This window comes from Cicer arietinum, chromosome 2, assembly GCF_000331145.2.
Source record: "Cicer arietinum cultivar CDC Frontier isolate Library 1 chromosome 2, Cicar.CDCFrontier_v2.0, whole genome shotgun sequence".
Taxonomy (NCBI): domain Eukaryota; kingdom Viridiplantae; phylum Streptophyta; class Magnoliopsida; order Fabales; family Fabaceae; genus Cicer; species Cicer arietinum.
The window spans coordinates 37,985,304-38,004,046 of record NC_021161.2 but is presented as its reverse complement, the minus strand read 5'-3'; the positions used below and the strand labels follow the sequence as shown (position 1 = coordinate 38,004,046).

At 30.1% G+C, this 18,743-nt stretch overlaps 1 protein-coding gene and 1 pseudogene across 1 annotated transcript in view; one reads left to right on the top strand and one right to left on the bottom strand.

Annotated features, from left to right (window-relative positions):
- The window catches only part of LOC101494468 (low affinity inorganic phosphate transporter 8-like), an 8,580-nt gene extending 6,975 nt beyond the window's left edge, over nucleotides 1-1,605 (top strand). The window contains exons 3-5 of the mRNA XM_073365450.1: nucleotides 376-428; nucleotides 545-614; nucleotides 889-1,605. Coding sequence (XP_073221551.1) covers nucleotides 376-428; nucleotides 545-614; nucleotides 889-1,605 — 840 coding nt within the window. The remainder of the gene's footprint in view (nucleotides 1-375; nucleotides 429-544; nucleotides 615-888) is intronic.
- Nucleotides 1,606-6,183: 4,578 nt separating this feature from the next.
- On the bottom strand, nucleotides 6,184-13,685 carry LOC101494160 (cucumisin-like; annotated as a pseudogene).
- Between the last annotated feature and the right edge of the window lie 5,058 nt (nucleotides 13,686-18,743).

The window sequence follows — 18,743 nt, the reverse complement described above, 5'->3', positions numbered from 1 at the left end:
ACCTTTTCTGAAAAACATTCATAATGCATCTAATTTTGATTGACTGCAAATGTTAAAAGGTCAGCTCTATTAAAATTTGTTAAATTTTTTTGCTTAAAGATAAAAAAAGCTTAGTTAGTACAATGATGGATGCTTTCCTGTTTACTATGTGGGAAATTTTACTTTGAAAAGGTTAAAAATGTTAACTCTTCCCTTATGTATATTTGTATCCTCAATTTCTTTCATGGATTTTTGTGGCTCCAAAATCACACTAGTTGGTTCTTAAGCCCTGAATCAAATGTCAGAGACTGGCCATAGCCATATTTGGTTTTATGTCCTGCACATTCATCATATTTCTGACCAATAATATTTGATATTTGGTGGTTGCTATTTCAGCTGAACAAATGTGTAATTTCAGCAAATGTAGTTAATATGTACATGTCAAAAATGTAATGTTGCTTGTATAACTGCAATAGGTTCAATATAGTTCTCTTGATGTTTTATTCTCTTTGGATTTGTTCATTTCATTCAAAATTAACGTGAAGTGGTGTGTATACTTGTCCAGGTATGTGGCAACTGAGCTGACATCTGACATAGTTATAAACGTCGGGGATGTAAAATTTTATCTGCATAAGGTAATGTTCTATTCTATCTAAGTAGAAGAAATTTTATCTGCATAAGGTAATACAACTAAAAAAAAAAAGAAAAAGCAAAAGTTAGGCTCCATTCTCCAAATTTGAATAGATATACTGTAAGTCATTTCATTAGTGTTGATTTTTGGTCTTTCCCACCTTACTTGGTCATGAACCAGATTTTGCTTTTTGGTCAAAACTCATTAAATGAAGATGTCAATGTGATGTTTCTGAATTATGTGAATGGTAAGATTGTCGGTGCTTAGTACTATACTAGTACGCATTATCCATCAAGGATATTTATCCATCAGCTAGTGGACTTGTTTACAAGGCTTCTAAAATGAATGCTATTGAAGAGGTTTTTCAACTCTCGAGAGCGATGTTTGTGGTTGCCTTGCTCACCATGATACCTGGATACTGGTGCACGGTTTTCCTCATTGACAAGATTGGACGGTTCAGAATTCAACTTGTTGGATTTCTTGTAATGTTTGCTTGTATGTGGTTTCTTGAATGCAAGTATAGATCATTCTGGGGAGAATCTGAATGCGGAAAAGATGCGAAATATGATTATTGTAAAGGAAACCTTATCATGTTTGCTATACTTTTTGGACTTACACTATTTTTTGCTAACTTTGGACCTAATAGCACTACATCTATAGTTCTGGCCGAGCTCTTTCCTGCGAGGTTCCGTTTGACATGTCACGGGATATCAGCTGCGGCTGGAAAATCAGGAGCTATTCTTGGTGCTTTTGTGGTGCAAAGCTATATAGACAGTGCTCATGATAAAACAAAGGGGATCAAGAAGGCTATTATGGCGCTTTTGGTCGTCAACTTGCTTGGATTCTTTTGCACTTTCTTGGTGCCTGAAACACAAGGTCGATCACTTGAAGAAATCTCGGGAGAGGAGAAAGAATTCGAGGAAAACAATACTTCGAGCGAGGTGAAAAATGATGAAAAAGAGGGAACAAGAAACACTAGTTTTGAATTGAAATAATCTCAAAGATACTTTATTGTACAACAACTTTTTAACAAATAAATCCTACAATATGAAAAGTAGATGTTATACTATTTTTATGTGGAAAATGGAATGACACCTCTTAGGATGTAACGAAAGAGGGAAGATAGAAGAAATAGGAAGAAAAGAGAAGTAAATCAAAAGAAGGAAAAAATAAAAAAGATATACAGAGAAGTGTGAATCATGAGAATTGCTGAACAGCAACTTGTTTGTTTGCACACGGGGACTATTCTTTGGAAAATAATGAGAATTTGAGATTTGTGAAAACAACTGACAAATTAATAATGCTCAAACATTTATTCACAATTATTATTTTATAAATTCTCATCAATCTCAATTTAATTGATAATGTATACATGATATCCCATCAAAGTTCGATAGCCCACATGTTATATTCCTAACCAAAAATGGTTTTTCAATTATCTATAGTATTAAAGTTCAAAACAACATTTTATAGTTCATAAAAAAAATGAATGTTGATTTACAATATAATCTATTTCAATATAGAACGAGATCTTTGAAGTTCCATCTACAATATGTCTCAATCACATATTTTTATTGGTACAAATCTTAATCACATGTTCTCTTCTTTTATTTTATATTGATTTTAGTTAAGTAATTAATACTTCAAATTTTTGTTTCAATTCTTATACATGCATTTGATATTCCTTTTCTACGTCATTTATTCTTTATATTAATTTTTATATATGATATAAGATTGAAAGCAATAAAGAATGTAGAAAGAGAGGAGTCTATAAAAGTTGTGTCACGGATTGGTCAGATTCAATAATCATTTGTCTATAATATTTTTATTTTCTTCATTATTTTCTTTAATTCCACTTATACATACAACTTAACCCGTCCTTCAACTTCTCATTATTTTGACAATTACATTATCTATTAAATATTTTCATGGTACTACCAATTTCTTTAAATTCCATCATCACTAATTGAATTAAGTATTTTAGTAACTCTCACTTGCTATTAAAATCTTTAGTTTTCATATTCTCACATTGTATTGTAGCCAATGTTCATCATATATATTGAATATCATACCTCTTCCTTGTCTTCACTCTCTCCTCAAGAACTAGGTATTAAATTTATCTCGTGTTGCTATATGAACTAACTTTGAAATTTATCTCAATATGGTTTCATTTTCTAATGTAGTAAATTGTACCATATCTCATCTTTGCTGAGACAATAAGCATAATTAGCTATAATCGGATGCTTTTAGACAATTACTTTTTAAGAAATATCAAGCTTCATTTCTTATTCCTGTCTTTAATTCAATATATTATGAACAACTCATTGCATAAATAATTAAAATTAATTTTCGTCATTCTTAAACTTTCTTACATAGTAAATAAATTACAGTTTCTTATTTATATTTTAATAAATAAAAATATAACAACACTATATTATATAACCACAAAAATATAAAAATAAAATCCAAGTTTAAAATTAAATAAATAAAAACAACAAAATAAATTAAAAAAAATTGGAACAAACAAATTAACTAAAAGCAACAAATTAGAAGATGAAAAACATACTGAAATTAATTTCTAATGTTAACTTATGCATTGAAAATAGTGTATATATATATACATATAAACAATGACTCAAACAAAGTAAAGTCTACAAATACTATAAAGTGATTGTTCCTAAAATGTTATTGCTATAATTTTACTGTTTGATAATTTATATTTTTTCTTAACCTACATATCATGTTTTTTAACTTAACTAGAAAATTATGTTTGCTTTTAAGTTATGTTTTGATTTTGTTTACTTTAATTTAAATTCAATAGAATTTCAGTATATTGGTAAAAGAACAAGTGTTTCAACTATAAAAATTATTACAACATTACAAAATACAAAAAAAAAATCATTTCAATCCACACAATGCGTGAGTCAGAGTCTCATTTAGATAAAAAGAGAAGAAATATAAAAAGACTTTGAATATAATTAGATATTGACAAGCTGGTTTGATAATATTGGAAACATAATAACTGATTATAAAGTAGAAAAGTCTTATATAAGTTATTAGTGATGGCCAACATGAGATATATATTTTAATGGATAACCCTATTAAAGAGAAATACTAATAAGAGTGTTTATTTTTTAAAGATAAATAAATATATTAATATTACTAGTCTTATTGAATTGATACTAAATTGACTTATTCAAAACATTTGTAGTTATCACTCTGCAAATGTCCATAAAAACCTTTCTTATGTGCTGATTTTTTTCATCGTTAGTTTTGACAAAATTGTTGTCAATGTTAAGATCATGAAGTCATTGTATAATTTTTAGGGAATAAAGTGATATGCCCTTTGCTTGCTTTGAAATCATTGGAGAGAGAGCTGTAGAAAATATTATTGTATGCCTTTTTATCAAACTCTACTGAAAAGCTTTACCTTAAATCTTTGTTTATTTATTATTTCATAGTTGGCAGTATGAGTACAATACTACACACTTGCCAATAAAAAAGAGATAAAACATACATAATACTTATATAGAAAAGATTCTTACAATGACTATTGTAATAAATATTTTAGAGAAATATTTTAGAATCTTTTCTTCAAATGTAGAAAAGATTCTCAGAACGACTAAGATTAATTATTGGAAGAAAGTATGGAAATGTGAAAAAACTTCAATTTATATTTTGGACAAATAGATTATAGTATTCGAGAATTCTATTCCTTTTCTAACCTTCTCTTTTCTATCTCTTCTCTTTACTTTTCTTGTAGTTATTGGTTTGGTGAATCACTAATCTAAAAAAAAAAATGAGTTAAATAGATTTATAACATTGAAACAAAGAAATTTTGTAATCCATTAAATTTACACTTATGGTTCAAGTTATGAAGTCCACATTTTCATACCTAGTAAGCTTCATGTATATCATCACATTTTAACAATTATATATACAAATAAGTTCTATAAAATATATAGAGGAGGTTGCCCATTCAAAAAAAAAAAATTATATAGAGGAGGTCCAAATACTAACTACCATAAAAAAATTTCACAATATTTTGATAAATATAATAATAATAATAATAATAATATTAATAATAATAATAATAATAATAGTAATAACAATAATAATAATAATAATAATAATAATAAATTCTTAGCTATTTGAGTTTAGTTAGGTACTTACAACTACTTTGAAACTAAAATCAACCTAAGCTTTAAATTATCTTAAAATTAATTAAATATAAATAATGACGTGATCACTTTATATAATCGGTTGTTGGATACTATACACAATCAAAGTCTAAGATATGAGAGTCATCACCAATAATATTAATAATAATGTAATCCCTTCAAATGCTAAACATGTTAACTAAGAATGAAAGTTACTTACACGATACTTTTTGTAGTTGTGTGTGTATTAGTGAATAGCAAGAGAAAAAAAGAAACATGATTTATATATACCATAATTATAGAAAATGTCACACTAAATAGTAAACAAAAAAAATTAGTGGTAATATTTTAAAGTTGATAGAAAAGAAGTAAAGTTGATATAGAAAAAATAAAATATGAATTAATAAAGTCACTTATTAATTAGTTTCACTTTGTACATAGTGGACCACTAAGTTCATATTTTCCTATTCATCTTGCTAAAAATGCAAGTTGAATATGCATGCATTATGCATACACTTGAAAAAATGTATTGCAATATTATAGTGCAAGACTTGCAAAGCACATTCTTCGATCAAATAAAATATAAATCAATTAAACCTTATTAGAAAGAAAAAGAAGTACAAGCTAGAGTAAAATAGATATAGTAAAAACATCTAAAGCTAATATTCACACTTCACACTAATTAGAGAAATGCCTTCACATGTTAACAATGTAGAGAATATTTACCATTGGAAGGACATTATAAGCAATTTATGCACATTCATCTCTTATACATACCCTACTCTTTTCTTCATCTATACTTACAATCTAACATTTTTCTTCACCTCTAAAGCTATTGACAATAATTAAAGAAGTGACTTTTGTTTTAAAACTGACTTAATTAACTTACAAACCATTGAAATTGAAAATCCGCATTTAAAACATGCATCAATATTTTGTGGTTAGAAAGAAAAAGAAGTAATGCAAATAAAGAAAAAAGAAAAACTTGAATTAATGAACTTCAAATGCAATTCACACTTCATAGCTGCTAATTAAAGAAATGTCTTAATATGGTGACAATTGAGAGAATCTTACCATTGAGGACATGCATATACTTGACTCACATGTTCATCTCTTCTTTTCCTCTATAAATACCACCTTTCATGCCATCAAATGTAAGGCATCGATAAGTATAACTTTTACTCTCTCTATATATATCTCTTCTTTATATTTATTACTATTCATTAATTAAAAATCACTAGTTATTTATTTCGAAATCTGCATTGTACAATATCCTAAACATATTTTCTTAGCAAACTTGTGACAAGCCTGAGTAATACACAGCGCTCCGGATAACTATGCCCCACCAATTGTAACGTTAGTTTGACTTTATGCATAACTATGGATAAAATGATAGATATAATTTGATTGTGATTAACTTTTTATTTGTTCATCCTTTGGCAAAGAAGACGTGAAATCCAAGAGGGGGCGATTATAAACATCAAAAGAAAGAACATAAACAGGATCAGATTGATCAATGCCTGCATTTTTGAGGTCTATGCAGGAGACCTTATAATATTATACTAATTTTATTTATATTCAATATTAATTATTATGAGTCTCGATCTTAAATAAATTTTAATTTTTTAAATGAAAAATTACCAAATTAGATATCTAAAAAATCTGATCTCGATCAAAGAGTCATACACTCACTAAATGTATGACTGTGTGCACTAAGTGATTGCAGAAATTCAAGTCCCCCTTGCACATTGTTTTTGACAATTTTTGAATTTGATTTGCTTTTGGAACAATTTCAAAGCAATTGATATTTGGGTCTTATGTTGAAACTTTATGTTGGAATATCAATAATATTAATCCTGTTATGAAGTTGACATCTTGGAGACTCTTTGGTTCTTTCATTCTAGTCAAGTGCAATCTTTAAAATATATATTGGAGATTCTTTGATTCTTTCATTCTAGTCAAGTGCAATCTTTAAAATATATAGGAGTTTATTTTTTACAATTTGTGTTTTCGCATGAAAAACTATATATTGTCATTTCAAGAGTTACATTAAAGAAGAATTTGAAGATGATTAAGGCCAACAAACAAACACCACTTTAAATGTAATTTACAAAAAAATGCATTTAAAACTAAAAAATATGTAATTTTATAACACCGTTGTGAATCATATAGGTTATTTTGTTTTTTTAATTATGTTGAAAACGATGTTTTAAAATCGAAAGTTTGTGCTTAATTATAAATCCGAGTCATATCAACTTCTAATCTATCTTGATAAATCCAAATCATATTGAGACTCGTATTAATGTATTCTAATTTTTCTGATCTAATTTAATTAGATATATCCGAGTCAATTTGATTCTAATATTGATTTTTGATTTAACTTGATGAGATATTCAATCAAATTTTACTTGGTGATTGAAAATCGATTAAATCACTAAACTGTCTATCCATGATACCGTTGATAGATACAGTGTGTTTTCGAGAGCATGGATGTGTTGCTCTCTCTCTCTCTCTCTCTCTCTCTCTGTGTTTTTCTTATCTTTTGCTATAATAAAAGAATAAGAAATTGTGGTTTAAATTTTGTATGCTTCTTTGTAATATAGTAAACATCTACAAAGTTCCTAAGGTCTTTTTGATGTTGTGTTTCCATCGTTGACATTGAGTGCACTCACTGCTTTTTCTTTAAATGAATTTGCATTTTAGTTTATAAGTGGCACTATTTGAATATTATAAGTAAGTAGCACTATTTATTTAAGTGCCTCTATTTCAATTAAGTATACTAACTAGAATATACATTTATATCTGCTTTGCTAAAACTTAAATTATTTTACAGATGAGAAAAAGCAATATGAAGATCAAAGAACAATATCATGAAGACATATTTCATAATTTTTTTTAACAAGCGTGCAATTTTTTTGACAAATATATATAATTTATTTAAAAATAATATAAAATAGTAAATTAATTATTACAATATATATGTAATTTATACAGTATATTTTGACATCCATACCTTTTCTGCTTGTTCATCAAATATAATAATGGGGCTCTTCAATTGATGTCTACCATCATCCCAAATCAAAGAACCTGATCCAATAGATTCCTTCGTTGCTCCATCTAAAGTGAGAACACAAGTCTGCTTTTCTTCCAATGAAGTGAATAATCAATTTCAGTGACATCGTATATTAAACCAGGTTTTACAGCCTTAATAGGGTCAATTTGACCTGCTTCATAAGCGAATTCGACAATAGAATTATTTATGGACTCATTTGTTTAACTGCAAAACATGAATCAAAACAATGTTTATATTAGATAAGAGCATACTAAGTAAACTATATTCATATCAAATAAAATAAATCTTAATTACACTATCATATTGTGATAAGTAAATTAATATGCAATGCGCACCTATTTTAACATATAGATAATTTTTTAACAGTAGTAGATAACTCTAAATAATAAGTCAAAACTCTTCCTTATTTACATCTATCAATATATATCACTAGTTAGTAATTCTGAATATTTTACAAATAGTTTTATATTACCATTCAAAAATCTTATTTATTTATATCTATCAATTTATATATATATATCACTTGTAAGTAATTTAAAATTCTTTCTATTTCAATTTATATGTCTTAAGTAATTTTACATTACCATATTATTTCTCTGAGCTCCATTTTAAAATATTATTACTAATTTTTAACCTTTGTTTTTGTATTGCTTATTCTTTCAAAATTATTTATCTCAAATCTAAAGTAAACAAATGATAAAATGTGGGAGATGAGAGAGAGAGTAAAAAAAGAAAAGAAAAATTAAGCAAAAATAAAGAGATAGAAAATAGAAAATATAACAGGTAAATTGGAAAAATAAATGAGGGGATTATGTAAGATTAAATAATTTTATAACTAAAATTGTGATCAGATATATTCAAGACTTAATGTCACTGACATGTTAAGCAATGCATATATCGAAGCCAATGGTTCAAAATTAACAGATGAAAATAAACCTATGAAAATAAAGAAAAGTAAAAGGAGTATGATTGAGTCTGTATATTTTGTTTTGATTTGTTTGTACAAGCTCTCTTAACTTGGAACTGTATTATTATAATTCGTGTCCTCTGCACATCTTGTGCTGTTGAATTATATAATTAATAAAGGTTTATTTTACCTCTTCAAAAAAAAAAAAATCATGAACAAGATTTAGTCAATATTAGCTAGATAATTTAATAATAACTTGTGATATTTAGATACATAACAATAACAGACCAAAAGTATACCATAACAATGCAGAACCAATTAATTGAAGTCAAAAATGTTTTTTTTATTTCAACAATATAACAAGGTTAAAAAATAACTAGTGATTTTTAATTAATGAATAATTTTATAACTAAATCAGGCTACAAAATTAACACAACAAAAAATTAACAATTTTTATTTTAATATGAGAAACATGTGTTTAATTAATTTATTAATAGAAATAGAAATGAAACCTTGAGGATATCAAAAGTAATATTGTTTGGACCTCTTGATGAAAAAGAAGCAACCATGGGTGCCAAAGTATCTTCTAACTCTTCAGTCTTAAATATATATAGTTGCGGTTGGAGCACTGCAAATTGATTAATAAAATAAACTTTAGATAAATGTAGGTTTCTAAATTATTGTTATGTATATGAAATTTTCACTTGATACCTTGAAAAGTGTATATATTTATGTATTCTGGCGACATTCATTGATTGAAGGTAACATCCAGGCAAGGCAAAAGGAAGGGCACTATCAGTAAAAGTGTGACGTTGTGTCAAAACACCAATAGCACCAGCTCTAAAGGCCTCTGGACCACCTATGTTACCTTCACATTAGCAAATTATATACATTTTAAATTTTGGAATACTTCCATTAGTAAATTATATACATTTTAGATTTTCCTCTATTTGGTAATGCTCTTTACAGAGCACACATGATTGTATTATGATTGGGTCTAATATGTTGTTAGAAAAGTACTGCTTCTAATTTTAATATATATATATATATATATATATATATATATTATACTTAATTTAAATTTTTATGTAACAAAAGTTGAATGATAATAATTTTATAGAGACTCCTTACATATATTTTTCCCTTTAATGTTTGTTCATATTGTCAAGGGTTTACATCATTTGTTAACTTCAATAATATCACGATCACGGCTATATACCTGGATTGCCGTCTCTTGAACCCTGCTTCCTTATTTGGGACATCTCCAGCGTAGATCATAGGATACATTTTTCCCAAAAGGTCAAATGTATTCAGTGAGATACTCTATCATTAAACCAAAATATACAAATTATTACTTATGTAATTATCATGTATAAAAAGATAATTTATAATTAAGCATCTAAAATTTCATATTATCAACTTACAAACCAAATTAGTTTAGCTTGCATTCAAGAAATGAGGCTACTGTGTAACTTTATATTTTGAAGTTAGAGAAGATAAAATTATGTATTTACCTTATAAGTGATGTTGTTTCCTAATTTGACTCGTGTGACAAATTTTCTGTTTATAGTCCCAACAGCCACAACAATTGACCAAAGTGAAACATTCTGCAAGGATGCATGGTTTGGACCTTTGTTTGTTGCCGCAAGTACCGTTAGCACTCCATTCTGCATTGCATGAAATGCTCCAATGGATAGTACATCTCTAAAATGGTCATGTTGACGGTCTTTTATTACGACAATTGAGGCGGATATTATGTCAACCACGTCTGCAATTGCATCATCGAAAGCGACAAGAATGTTTGTAGAGCCACATTTAGATGACCAACATGCCTTATAGACGGCATTTCTTGCGGAGGAATCCCCACCTCTTGATGTTCCTTGGCCTAAGCCTAACATGTTTGCATGGCTAACTGGGTTGTCGGCTGCTATTGATGTCACATGAGTCCCATGACTCGTCGAGTCTCTTAAAGACAATACCAAGTCTGTATCAATCAAGGCTTCTTCAATCAAATAATACCTTGCTCCGATTAATTTCCTACAACAACATACATCAACCATTGTTAGTATAATAGTACTTTTTTTCTCTTAGTAAATTGAAAATTTTAACATGAGTTAAAGTATAACATATTACTTTGTCGCAGGTAAAATTAAAACTTTGGCAATATCCTTTCTATTTGCTTGGTGGTGGACTAAATCCTTTATCATCGAAACTAGGAGATTCTGGCCAGATTCCAGAATCAATCACTCCAATGACGATATCAGATTCAGAGTGTTCTATCTCTACACGTTGAGGAAAGCCTATAAAATCCCAAGATTTTATGGTAAAGAATTTATGCTTCTCCTCTAGAAAGATAGACACCACCCCATCAAGTCCTACGTTACCAATTTTTATGGTCAGCAAATATACAATTATACATGTAGAAAGAATAGATAATTTTTCAATAGAAAAAACTATTGTCTACATATACCGGCCATTATGTCGGCTTCTTTATTTTTTAGTTTTGCCACAAAGTCGTTGAAACTGCGTTTGTAATGATGAAGTATAGACTTTGTTGTTGAATTGCTGAATATTTAAATAGTTTACCATTACTTTGTAGTTTCTTTATACGAAAAGTACTAAAATAAGTATTTGATGAAAAAATTGATGAAATATAACCTCTCTGCAACTTTTAGTAGCATCTTTTGATACATGAATAGCAAAGAAATTTCATCATTCTTGTTATGGTCGGTGTAGACAATACCAAGATAATTTAATAAGAAAAATATAAGTGTATTTGCCTTCGGGTAATTTGAAGAAGTTGAGTAACATTTCAGCACAAGTGAAGTCAAAGTAAGGAGGAGAAGCAAAACACCATGAAACGCCCTTTTCAAACTAGTAATCAATGACACAAAAGCAAGTTAGTTAATATTGCATGTTATTAACATACATATTAATTACCATATATACAATTAAAGTGTTAATAATATATGTCTGCATATTCCTTTGCATAAATTTGTATATTAAATTATATGTAATTATTTGTTTGAATACACCATTAATCAAGGAAGAAAGCAAAAGAATTTTCATGAAAAGGCAGACAGTATTAGCCAAATTGTGTATTATTTGAAAGTTAACAACTGGTTCCAACAATTATAAATCACATACACTCCACCACAAAACAGATCATGGGGATGCTTTCATTTAGATTTAGAAAATTAATATGTCTAGAGACAGTTTTTTATAAGTAATTTACATTACCATTCAAATATAAATTATTCCTTAAAACTCAATTTTAAAATATCATTACTAATTTTCTACCTCTATGTTTTAACGGTCTATTTTTTCAAAATTATTTATATCAAATCCAAAACAAACATATGATAATGAATGTATGAGAGACGAGAGACAGAGTGAAAGAAGAAAAAGGAAAATTAAACAAAAATAATAGAGAAATAAAAAATAGGAATAAAACGGGTACATTGGAAACATATATAAATGACATAATTATGTAAGAGAAAATGTAAAAAATAAAAGTAAAATTTTATGAGTAAATATAATCTTATAATTAAAATTATGATTAGATAAAATAGAGACTTACCATCACTTGATATGTGAAACTATGCATATCCAAGCGAAAGGATCAAAATTAACAAATGAAAATAAACCTATTTTATATATCTCAAGATAATTATTCACTCAATATTAGCTCAATAGTAACATGTGATAGTTAGATTAGTACCATAACAATGCGGAACCAATTATTGATGACGATCAAGCTAATTAAAAAGTGTAATTTTGTTGCAAGTTAAATTAAGGGGAATAAATGAAAGTCAAATAGCATAGAAATTATTGGTAGCTAAATTAAGTGGAAAAAATTAAGCAAAGTTAATATTAAAAGATAATCGAAATAAATAACTAGTGATTTTTAATTAATGAATAGTAACAAACATAAAGAAGAGATATATATAGAGAGAGCAAGAGTTATACTTACCGATGTCTTACACTTGATGGCAGGAAAGGTGGTATTAATAGAGGAAAATAAGAGATAAACATGTAAGTCAAGTATATGCATGTCCCTCAATGGTAAGATTCTCTCAATTGTCACTATGCTAAGGCATTTCTTTAATTAGCAGCTATGAAGTGTGAATTGCATGTGAAGTTCATTAAGTTAAGCTTTTTTCTTTTTTCTTTATTTGCATTACTTCTTTTTCTTTCTAACCACAAAATATTGATGCATATTTTAATTGTTGATTTTCAATTTCAATGGTTTGTAAATTAATTAAGTCAGTTCTCTAATTTATTTTAAAATAAAAGCCACTTTTATAATTATTGTCAATAGCTTTCAGGTGAAGAAAAATGTTAGACTGTAAGTATAGATGAAGTAAAAGAGAAGGGTACGTATAAGAGATGAAGGTGCATAAATTGATTTGGGTAATTTGGGTAACTACTACTATTCAAATTTCTCCATCACTTTCATCGATTTTTAGGCATCACCACTTCTGAAATTTCTTCATCGATTTGGGTACGTATAAGAGTTTAATTAACTATTACTGCAGAAAACGATTTAATACTATCCTTCAATCACATCTCACAACAAAATCTAATCTTCTTGTTAAATGTTACATTGATTTTTTTTTAAATATTACTAAAATAAAATTCAATTAAAGATTAATAATAAGAATAATTTAGAATGAAATAATTTTAGATTCCTAATTAAGAAACAAGAATTATTAGAAAATTACAGGAGAAAGCAAGAAACACTTTTCAATGGTGAAAGAAATTGACACTTCTCGATCGAAACGCTCCTTGATAGATGGAAGAGGAAAATAAAAAGCACTCATCATCAGTGCTGAAGTAGAAAAATGTTGCGCCGGACCAACTCGTCGCCGATGATGAAGGTTGAAAGCTAAAGTTCGTCCGATTCCCGCTGAAAGCTGAAGTTTGTATTCGCATTTTCACTTAAGGATGAAGGATGAAGGTTAAAGGTTGAAGGATGAAAATGTTAAAGCGTTGAAGGGGTAAGACATGGGTTCCTGAATGTTTGGTTAGTGACTGGATGAAGGATGAATGATGAAGACTGAGTTCGTGACCGAATGAACGATGAAGAATGGATACGATGGTAAATATATATATTGCGAAAACAGTATGGATGAATGATGAATGATGAAGAATGAATTCGTTAGCTAATTAATTCGTGTTTGGGTTTGCATTCGCTCCGAAGGACGAATGACGAAGGATAAAAAATGGGTTTGCATTCGCGCGTGATTTCTCATTTTTTTAGTTAACTTACAGACTTTTTTATTTTTTTTTCTTCCTTTTTTCATTGTTAACATGGTATCAAAGAGCTTTGGTTGATTTTGGGATTTACCTTAGAGAAGAGAGAGACTATTTTGATAGAAAAGACAACCACCAAAAGAGAAAAGAGAAGAGTAACCTTATTCCCGATTTTGTTAAATCAATCTCAGAAAAACATCGATTGCGCATTTGTTAACCGTTGGATCGAGTTGATTATTGGACAACATGTTCGCAATATTTAGGTCTTTGTCTTCAATGTCCGGATCGGCAAAACGACGTCTGGAGAGGGAGAAATCGGGCTCGCACAGCACCAGATTATCCCTAATTTATTTTGTCTGAGTGATTGTATTTGTCGTATTTTCCTATCATTATTTGTTATGGCTGATGCTAAGGATGACTCTCTTCAAGCACATTGTCCAAAATTGGGGAGAACACATAAGAAGAATTTTAGGGGGTCGTCGTCCAATGTTGTTGCTTCTGCTCCTTCTACCATTGGCTCTAGTTCTTGTTTTGTATACTCATCTGAGATTACTTCCCAAATACTTGATAGTGCAGAACAACTTCAAAAAAAACTTCTTGTCACTCAATCACATGCCATGTCTTCCACCTCTTCTAAAGGTTTGAACTCCTCTGTTATGTCAGATATATCTCCTTCCATATGGATTCTTGATTCGGGAGCATCTCATCATATGACATACGATGATAAATCTTTTGTGTCTGTGAAACTTGTCTCGTCTGTGTCGGTTATGACTGATGATGGCACTCCTATGCCACTAGCAGGCGTTGGTTCTGTCTCCGCACCTAACATGTCTCTTTCTGATGTTTATTATATTCCTAATCTTACAATGAGTAAATATATAAAAGAATAGAATTGTCTAAAATACCCTTACTACTAATATATAATAATATTATCTTACTTTGAGTCTTGCTTTTGTTAGTCAAATATGTGATCTCGGTTATTCGGTTATGTTTTCTTCCACTTCTTGTTGTGTGCAGGATCCACATTCCGGGAGGCTAATTGGGACAGGTCATAGACAAGGGGGACTTTATGTTTTGGATGACCTGCGACTCCCAGATACTGTAGCCTCCACAACTACTGCTGACTTATTATCTAGTTTTCGCTTGAATTCATTATCTTCTAGTTTTTATTTATGGCATTCTCGCCTTGGACATGTTTCTGCTTCTAGATTAAAATATTTGGCTTCTACTGGAGCCTTAGGAAAGTTAAAACCCTGTGATATCTCAGATTGTTGTGGTTGTAAACTTGCTAAATTTCCAGCTTTACCGTTTAGTAAAAGTGTTTCCGTTTCATATGCGCCTTTTGATTTAGTTCACTCTGATGTTTGGGGTCCATCACCGGTGCTCACCAAAGGTGGATCTAGATATTATGTTTCGTTTATTGATGATTACACTCGTTATTGTTGGGTTTATCTTATGAAAAATCGGTCTGAATTTTTTGACATTTATCATATATTTCGTGCAATGGTCAAAACTCAACATAATTCTGTTATAAAGTGTTTTCGTTGTGATTTAGGTGGTGAATATACCTCTAATAAATTTTCTGAATTACTTGCTTATGATGGCACTCGCCACCAAACATCTTGTACTGATACTCCTCAACAAAATGGAGTTGCTGAAAGGAAACATCGTCACATTATAGAGACTGCTCGTTCCCTTTTGTTGTCCGCTTCAGTTCCTAGTGAGTTTTGGGGAGAAGCAGTTCTTACTGCTGTTCATGCTATTAATAGAATTCCATCCTCTATCATATCAGGTTTGTCTCCCTTTGAAAAATTATATGCTTCTACCCCTGATTACTATTCTTTGAAAGTTTTTGGTTCTACTTGTTTTGTTCTTCGCCCTCACGTAGAGCGCAGTAAGTTGTCTTCTCGTTCAGCCATGTGTGTTTTTCTTGGTTATGGGGATGTCAAAAATGTTATCGTTGTTATGATTCTCGTGTAGGAAAACTTTATGTATCTCGTAATGTTGTTTTTCTTGAGCACATCCCTTTTTACTCTATTTCCTCTAATTCTCAGATTACTAAGAGTTCTGAACTAACCCATATTGATCTGTTTGGTCCTAATGATTATGCTTATGGTGATTGTAATGTTGAGAATTGCGGGACAAATACTAATACTCCACATGATGACAACCCTCTTGCCCCCCCGGTTGTTCCACCACCTCCTGCGATTGTTGATCCTCCTCGTTACCCCTCTCGTCAACGTAAGTCTACTCAGTTACCTGATTTTATCTATTACACTTACTCAACTTCGTTTGTTTCTTTCTTAACCTCTATTTATAGTTTGTCTGAGCCCTCTTCCTATAAAAAGGTTGTTCTTGATCCTCTTTGGCAGCATGCTATGGCAGAAGAACTTTCTGCATTGCACAAAACCAATACTTGGGAATTAGTATCTCTTCCTCCTGGAAAACGTGCTATTGGGTCTCGTTGGGTATACAAGATCAAAACTAAGTCTGATGGGTCAGTTGAACGCTACAAAGCACGTCTTGTTGCTAAGGGTTTCTCTCAACAATATGGTATGGATTATAAAGAAACTTTTGCTCCTGTAGCCAAGATGACCACTATTCGTACTCTTATTGCAGTTGCATCTATTCGTCAATGGCATATTTCTCAAATGGATGTCAAAAATGCTTTTTTAAATGGTGAGCTTCATGAAGAAGTCTATATGGTCCATCTGCAGGGAGTTTCTCATAATCAAGGGGAAGTATGTAAGTTAAAAAAGGCTCTATATGGTCTTAAACAGGCTCCTCGAGCTTGGTTTGAGAAATTCTCTACTGTGATCACTTCTCTTGGTTTTCGCTCTACTGAACATGATTCTGCATTGTTTATAAGGTCCACCACTTATGGTCTCATTATACTTTCTCTATATGATTATTATAGGTGATAATGTTAGTGGAATCAATGAGTTGAAATTACAGTTAGCCAAATAGTTTGAGATGAAGGACTTGGGAACTCTTCGCTATTTCTTGGGGATTGAAGTTGCCTACTCTCCTAGAGGCTACCATCTTTCTCAATCCAAGTACATTGCCAACATTCTAGATCAGGCTCGTCTTTCTGATACTAGAGCAGCAAATACTCCTCTTGAGTTGAATGTGAAATATGCTCCCTCGGATGGTGTTCCTTTACTAGATTCCACTTTGTATCGTATTTTGGTTGACAGCTTAGTGTATCTTACGATTACCAGACCTGGCATTGCTTATGTTGTTCATGTTGTTAGTCAGTTTGTTGTCTCTCCCACTACAGTACATTGGGCAGCAGTTATTCGGATTCTTCGCTATCTTCGAGGAACTCAATTTCAAAGTCTTCTATTTCCATCGTCATCCTCATTAGAGTTACGAGCTTATTCTGATGCTGATTGGGCTGGTGACACCACAAATCGTAAATCCACCACAGGATTCTGTATCTTTCTTGGAGACTCTATTATTTCTTGGAAGAGTAATAAACAAGACATTGTCTCTCGCTCCTCTACAGAAGTTGAGTATCGTGCTATGGCATCCACTACTGCTGAAATAATTTGGTTGCGTTGGCTTTTTTCTGATATGGGTATCTCTCTTTCTGAGCCAACTCCGATGCATTGCGATAACAAGAGTGCTATTCAAATTGCTCACAACTCGGTCTTTCATGAACGCACCAAACACATTGAGATTGATTGTCATTTTACTCGTCATCATCTTCAGCATGGAATTATTACTCTACCGTTTGTTTGTTCTTCTTTACAGATTGTTGATTTGTTTACAAAGATGCATTCCATTAAACGTTTCCGTGTTTTAGTTGACAAACTCTCGATGCTCCATGTTAATGCATCGTGAGTTTGAGGGGAGATGTTAGATAATATTATTATATATTAGTAGTAACGGTATTTTAGACAATTATATTCTTTTATATATATACTCATTGTAACTCTATTAACTTCAGTTTGGTTCATTATATGTTATGAAACCCTAGAGTGGTTGTTTCTCTTCTTCCTCTTTCTTCCTCTTTTCATTGTTAACAGAATTGATGCAAAGTAAACTAATTAATTCGTGATTGGGTTTGTATTCGCGTATGAAAGACAGGGAAGAAAGACAAAAGATGGATTTGCATTTGCTGCTGATTTCTAATTTTTTTTTAAGTATTTGTTAGAACGGTTTAATATAACAAATCTACTAAAATTTGTAATAATAATAAATTTGTTATTATTTTTTTTTGTAATTTTTTTAATGTGTATGTTAGAACAGTTCAATTAGAACCGATCTAATAAAGTTTATTATAATAATAAATTTGTTATCGTATTTTTTTAATGTGTATGTTAGATCAGTTCAATTAGAACATATCTAACAAAGTTTATCATAATAACAAATTTGTCATCGTCTTGCTTATTACATTGGAGGTATAACAATCAATCTTATATCGACGGTGTAATAAGGTTAAAATGCACTAGTGATAATATATTAAAATAGAGTCTCAAATACTATTGTGACGCATCATCTAATTTTGTGTCATTTCATTCAAATATTGTCACCTCAACAAAAATCTCATGTGACACATCTAAAATGTACTCTTTCATCATCTCTCTTCCATCTTCCTTATTATTCCACTTCCAATTTGCTTTTAGACACACTTTGTAACACCCCGTTTTTCAAAGAGAGGGTATATTTTTTTTTTTTTTTAAAAGTAATTAAAATAAAACAGAGAATTAAATCAGGAAATGCCTTTGGATA